This window comes from Mus caroli, chromosome 5, assembly GCF_900094665.2.
Source record: "Mus caroli chromosome 5, CAROLI_EIJ_v1.1, whole genome shotgun sequence".
Lineage (NCBI taxonomy): Eukaryota > Metazoa > Chordata > Mammalia > Rodentia > Muridae > Mus > Mus caroli.
In genome coordinates this window covers 141807622-141814671 of record NC_034574.1, presented here as the reverse complement: position 1 = coordinate 141814671, position 7050 = coordinate 141807622, and the positions used below count along the sequence as shown (strand labels likewise).

Genomic DNA, 7050 nt, shown 5'->3' with positions numbered 1-7050 from the left:
AGAGAGAGAGAGAGAGAGAGAGAGAGAGAGAGAGAGAACAGGGTCCTGTTTAGGTTCCCAGAGGCACGGTTAGCATTTCCACTGGTCAGCATGGTGTCTCTCCGTTCCACTATACTTTGCAGCTCAGCAGGCTATGGGCTATGTGGGGATAGCCCTACTGGGTGTCTAACTGAACAGCCTTGTGCATGCCATGGAAGAAAGCAACTTGTGGTCAGCAAAGAGGTTTTCTGAAGCAGAGAACTGCAAAACTATGCGGGTGGAGCCTTAATTCTGGCACATCGGCTTCTTACTTGCTATGGTATCATAAGGTTTAACTTTTCAAAGAATCGACCAGTGCCCTGGGATGTGACCATAGGAAACAATCATCAAGGCTTTGGTGCCACACTGAGGAAGCCACGTGGGTCATAGGCAGGTAGTGTCACAGTGTAACTGTAGCTACCCAGCTCAGCAAAGAGGAGCCTAGGTAGGTAGTGTCACAATGTAACTGTAGCTACCCAGCTCAGCAAAGAGGAGCCTAGGCAGGTAGTGTCACAGTGTAGCTGTAGCTACAAGGTTCAGCACACACCTTATTTCCTTTTCTATTGAAGACTTGGCAGCCCATGAAAAGTCTGTATCCAAGCAAAGGGAAACTATCCATTCCTTCTGTAGGACAAACATTCTATAAGTGTCATGGCTTTGAGACACGAAATCTCAAAGATGCATTTGTAACTTTTTATCGTCATGGCTTTGAGACACGAAATCTCAAAGATGCATTTGTAACTTTTTATCCTTCGTGTAGGGATAGACTGTAGATACTTGTTAACTCTTTGTTGACACCAAAACCACCAGTCCAAAACATGGGGAATCTAAACTGATCATTCGTTGCTGGTGTGACAGTTCTTCGTTGGGGAAGAGGCTGGAATCTTGGTACAAATGAATTTGAGCAGCTATCCATGATGCTGGCCATCCCTCCCCCCCAAACAACAGATTGGCAGGTGACTGTGCTAACAGCTTTCAGCAAACAAACAAACAAAAAGACTGAGAGAACAACGAGCAGGTTGGGTTTCTGCACACGGGGGCAGGGAGGGGACAGAAGGGCACAGAACCCCTGTAAGGTGCAGCTCAGGTGACCAAGGAAGAAGTGCTGTACACCACGGGACTTAATGTCCTGTTTTACTGACCTGAAATTAGCTAGAGAGGTAGGCACTTCCCCTTCTTCCTGGGGAGGCACTGATACAGCACTTTTACATCTCCCTGTTTCTAGGCACCACGAGGCCCACAAATGGGAGCTCAGAGCGCTCACCGGTTGGGTTGCTAGGGTTTGAGTGTGGCCGATCCTCCAAAACCTCCCATTGAAATGTGGTAGCCCAGGGACTGCGGAAGGGGGGCCTCGAAAAAGAATTCATGACTGCCTCCATTCCCATAGAGTAGTTCCTGAGAGAGCCAGTCAGCATAAGACATTTCACTCACCTGCCCAATCACCCACCCCGTTCCCTGCCTTCCCCCCCCCCCCCCGCCCCCCCAAGGATAGGCATCATTTTCAAATCTCCAAAGTAAACCCTCCCTCTCACCCTCAGGCACAACCTTGGCATCCAGCTGACGCCAGTCCTCCTCTGATAAGGAACCAGCATTCTGCATTTCTAGAGAAGCAGTGATCAGGAGAGCGCCCTCTAGAGCCCATGCTGTAGGGCTCAGAGGAGGACGCCCCTCAGGCCTGCCTGGGTGCATTTCCCCTCAGCAGCAATGTGTGCTCTTCAAGTCCTCTGTATTTCCTCTTCTTCCTTTTTTGGCCCACCTTTCTCTTTGGTAATCAAGGTGACTTATACTTCTTTTTAGACTAGTTTTTTTTTTTTCCCCCCAGCGAGTTCTGGGCTCCTGGAATATTCTTAGAATGCTGCAGGAGATTCCACAGGACCAACAAGCCTCCACTCTAGCCCCAAACCCTAATACCACACACACTTCCCAACGCCCATCGTTAGTTCAAGCACTCAAAGAGTGAAGAAGACTGTAAACATTCACAGACACAGCCTCACCTTTCCAAAGAAATGCTTAGTAGACACAGCCAGGGCATCGAAGCCTTGGATGGCTTTCTTCAGCTCCCTTCGAGCCAGACCCAGCTGCCTGGCCTGCCACTCACACCTGTCCCGCAGTCGCTGGGCCAGCTGCCGCTCCGCCTCCCGGGCCTGCAGGTCAGGCTTGGGTGGGAACTCATTTCGAGGAGCTGAGGTCCTCTGCTTTGGGTACCCTGTGAAGAAAGGAAGGGAGTCACTGGGGGTATTCCGTTCAACTGTATCCTGTCACGGAAGCTCCCCACGCCCATGGGACAGGGAAGGCACTGCCCCTGGTTAGTCGTTTTAAGTATTAAACAGACAAAATAGGCAGGAACTTAAATTATTTATTTTGTTTACACAGTTTCAAGTGCCAAGTTTATGCTTAGAAAACAGTAACAAACACACCACCAAATTTCTTTCAGCTTCCATTTCTTTAAGGCCTGCTTGGGAAGTTTTTCTTTCTTTCTTGTTCCTTAAAGGGATTTAAACAATTTATAAACATTATTATGAAAACCTTGTAAATAAAAGCATCGGTCAGCAAAAGCAGCCAGACCCACAGCCTCCTTCCTCATAATAAACTTACATACAGTTAGAGTCGGCATTGGAGGAGGATGCTGTGGGGTTTCACATTACATTTTATACTTTCTTTATTGAATCTATTTTATGTCCTTTACCACCCTTAAATGTCTACTGGGAAATCAATCCAGAATCAGCTCTTGTAGAAGTCGGGCTTCAGCGAGCATGGTGGCTCCTCCCTTAGTATCAGAGAATCATGCTGCAAGCCCCTCCCTGCCCTTTCCTGCTCCTCTCATGGCCTTGTTCTTCACCATCAAGGTCAAGATAACATCTATTTCTGGGGCTTAGTTCCCATTGCACCAATGTCTTGGGGGCCCTCCAATGTGACTTCATATCATGCCCTCAGCCACCAATCTGGTCCGAGGCTCCCACCGGCATCCAGCTTCTAATCTTCATTACATAGCGAGTAGAGTGATCTTTCCAGGGATGTGAGGCGGTTCATCACCTGCGGGAAGCCACCCTCTGTTCCCATTGCAGTGTAAAGGAAACCGTCCTTCCCCACACTACTCACAAGGCTCCCGTGAGGCACATGGGAGGCGACAGAGCTCACTGGATGAACCAGAAGGTAGCTTACAGAATACCGGGGGGCCGGGGGCAGAGTTAGGGAGGTTCAGAAGAGGGGCCTTTGGGGCTGAAGTTTGAGGAAGAAACGGTACCAGGCAAGAGTTCATGCCAGACAAGGTCATCATGGCTAAGTACCTATGGACCACTATCCCTCCACTGAGGCACAGAGACATGCTGTCCCCACAGGTAGCCAGAGAGCCTGCAGGTGGTCATGATGTGATGTCTCAGACAGTTTCCCTGAGTACAGGCGGATGTCCCTGTGTCACCTAAAGTCTTCCAGGGGCTCTTTCTTTCTCTCCTGATTTTTGCCCTTTTCTAAAACCTCAGGAAACAAGATGCAAAGCCCAAATGCAGTGTCCTACACAGAGGTACACAAAGCAAGGTGACACATGAATGGCCCCAGCTGTTGACAGGTGACTCAGGTGCAGACATGATAATGTTAATCCTCTTAAGTCATCAGAGGCTGTGGTGGCAACTCAGGCGGAATTGCACCTCAAAAGTTGTCTTCATGTGATCAAAATATGTTCTATCCCAGAAAAAGTACACACACGTTGTAGACAGCTCAATATTGAATTGCGTGTGCATCACTATAGCATTCTCAGTAGTGAAAAACAAAAGCCAGTTTCCCTCAAAATCTCAGAGAAGTAGAGGAGAGATATTACTGCTGCGACCCCTTGGAGACGGGGTTTCAGGTTCCCGTTCTCCCTTTTCCCCTCATGTGTGGGGTGAATCTGAACTCCCAGTGTCTGAATCTCACCCCAGTCAGTTTCTTTTGAGCCATCCTACCGACTACATAAATCAGGTTAGGGCAGAAAGACCCTATGCTGACCACAACAACATGTGACAGCTGACCCCCCAGAGAGAAGCCAGTAACTGGACATCAGCTCAAAGGTGAGCGTCAACAGTTGTTCGCGTGCGAAGGCTGAGTGCTGGGGAGGACACGGTGCTTGAAAATGGAAAGCGAGTATTAAAAATTCATCCGCACCATCCGGTCACTACCCAGGGGATTGCTGTGGACGAAACGGGGTGATTTAATTAGATCTGGAAAGCTTATCGGACACGGACACGGAACAGTGCTGTTGCCTGCACGTTGATAATGTGACAGGGGGCTGTGACCTTCACACTTGTAAACAAGGTGGAAGCAAGGACCGGATGCAGCTTTGATAGCTTCTCAGTTGAAGGAGAAGTCCTTTATGGACTTGGTTATTGTCATTACAGAGGCATGGCCCACGGGCACATGAGCAGAGTTCTTTGTGGACTTGAAGAGAGCTTTATTTTTTGTTTTGTTTTGTTTTAGAGAGTAAACATAGTTCAGAAGGTTTTGTGGGATGGAACGCTATTTCCCTACTTAGTATCGGCAGCTGCTTGCCAGGAGTTTCTGCCATGCTGGTTGGTTTTTGTTAACCGGGAAGAGGAAACCTTGTTTGAGGAATTGTCTCCATCTGATTGGCCTGTGGGATATTTCACTGTCATTCTGCCTGAATTTAACGGATCACCCTTGACCTCTGGGGTGGGGGGGCTGGGGGCTGAGCGAGTAATCAGTTCCACTGATATGTTGACGTTTCTAAGCGCCCGTAAACCGCAGGGTCTAGAGAGCTTCTGCCCTGGTTAGACAAACCTATGGAGCGTGTTCCCAAGCAAAAGGGACATGCTGTCACTGGGAGAGGTGTGTGGGGGTGGGGGAGCTTTTCTGGCTCCCATGCTAAGGACCTTTCACCCCGATGCTCATCTCTGTCCTGTGTCTGACCCTTTATAAACAATGGGTAAGTGAAGTAGAGGCCTCCCGTATGAACCAGCACAGCAGGCACTGGAAAGGATGGAGAAACCAAACCCGCATGTGCTACCACCCAGAAGGCAAATGGCAAATTACCCTGTGAAACAAATTTGGCCCAGTTCTACAAAGTGAAGCATATAATTACCTCAGAGTCCACACATCCAGCTACTGAGGTATTGATTTAGCAAAGAGAAAAGAGTGCAGGTATCCATGCCACATCACCCACAAACACCATAGCTGCCTGACTTTGGTTCCAGTAGGCAAATAGCCTCAGAGGACCATTGCCAGGGAAATAAGTAAGCTGGGTACAGTGGTTTGAATGAGAATGTTCACCATAGGCCGAACACTTGTGGTCCTCAGGGGCTGCTGATATAGGGGTTGTGGCCTTGCTGGAAGAAGTCATCACTAGGGGCTGGCTTTGAGGTTTCAAAGCCTCCTATTAACCTCAGCACCTGCTCTCTAAGCTTTCTACTTACAGGAGGGGTTGGCCACCATGCTAGCTGCTTGCTACCCCAAAATGGTGGACTCTTATCCCTCTGGAATCATAAGCTGAAATAAACTCTTTCTCCCATAAGTTGCCTTTGTCACCGATGGATCTTTGCACAGCCTCCAAGAACTTATCCCTGACTGGGATGGTGAGGAAATGAAGAACAGACAGACAGATGACAGACAAGCACACAGACCAAAAGCTGGGACTGGGTGGTCTGGGATAGGCTTTCCCTAACTAGCCATGTCTAACCTCCCAGCAGCAGTATGCTGCAGCCACAGACTAGACCCAGGACTCTCGCCCATGTGGGAACCACCCAGCGCCCTCTCCCCCTGCCCTCTCTTCCCTTTAGCCTAGGGGTTGATGAGCCACCCGCAGGGCCCTCATTCTGTTCTCAACTCTTCTGCCGTGTCCATTGGTGTATGGGATGCCCGAAGCTGGGAACCTGGTGCCTAGGTTCTGCCCCTTGTCTATTATCAGCCAAACTGGGGTCCATGGCTTCCCACAGCCAGACACCCATCATGGGCTTCATGGAAAGCGTGTGGCAGTTCTCCTCGTCTGCCCGCCCAGAGCACTGGAACTCTGGGATGCGGGTTTTCTCCCACTCCCCTTTATTCCCCCACACCCACAGCCCAGCATAACATCTTGGTTTTTATAGGTTCCTTTTGTATGGAATGAGGAAACCCAGCCTGTGTGTGTGTCAAGCTGGTGTACATCCATCGACACCATCTGAACGAACTCAGCTTCAAATGTAGCTCTCACCCCCAGCACAGACTGCATGTGGAAGGTACCTGGCGAGTGAGGTTTGGTGGCAGCAGAAGCTGTCCTCTTGGGAGACGAAACAGCGGGCTTTTTGGCTTCTGGATCTTTCTGCAATTCTTTCTTTGCTCCTGCAGATGGTAAAGAGGAACAGAAGAGAGAAAAGACCAGTTACATGCAGAGCTATAACCCAAACTGCTGTGGAAAAGACTACGTAGTAACAGGAAAAACAGAACAACAAGAAAATAGGTGTCCACCTGGGAGGGCTCTGCCGGAGCAGGTGGGGGAGCCATCTTGGGTCCTGGATCCCTCAGAGACTAGTCTGCACAGGTGAGAGTGTGAACTACAGAAGCGTCACAGCTTCTGGGACAGGCAGAAGCAACACAGCTTCTGGGACAGACCCCATTTCGGGCTCCAGACATCCAGGCACCTTCCCACCAGAGGAGAGGTGTCTGCCCGGGAGGGCTCTGCTGGAGCAGGTTGGGGAGCCATCTTGGGTCCCAGATCCCTCAGAGAACATTCTGCGCAGGTGAGAGTGCAGACTATAGAAGCTACACAGCTTCTGGGACAGGCCCTGTTTTAGGCCTTCATCTTCAGCCAGGAGGCAGGTCCGAACGCCAGATATCTGTGCACCTTCCCTGCAAGAGGAGAGCTAGCCTGCAGAGAGTACTCTGACCACTGAGACTCAGGAGAGAGCTAGATTCCCAGGTCTACTGACAGAGGTTAACAGACTCACAGGAGGAACAAGCTCCAACCAGAGACAACTATAACAACTAACTCCAGAGATTACCAGATGGCGAAAGGCAAATGTAAGAATCTTACTAACAGAAACCAAGACCACTCACCATCATCAGAACCCA

General features: G+C 49.7%; 1 protein-coding gene across 2 annotated transcripts in view; it reads right to left on the bottom strand.

Annotated features, from left to right (window-relative positions):
* Window positions 1–7050, bottom strand: part of Mtus2 (microtubule associated scaffold protein 2) — a 346971-nt gene that overhangs the window by 73085 nt on the left and 266836 nt on the right. For both annotated transcript variants that reach the window (XM_029477860.1, XM_029477861.1), the window contains 2 exons: window positions 6223–6321; window positions 2013–2224 (listed from right to left, as the gene is read on the bottom strand). In XM_029477860.1, the coding sequence (XP_029333720.1) occupies window positions 2013–2224; window positions 6223–6321 (311 nt within the window). The remainder of the gene's footprint in view (window positions 1–2012; window positions 2225–6222; window positions 6322–7050) is intronic.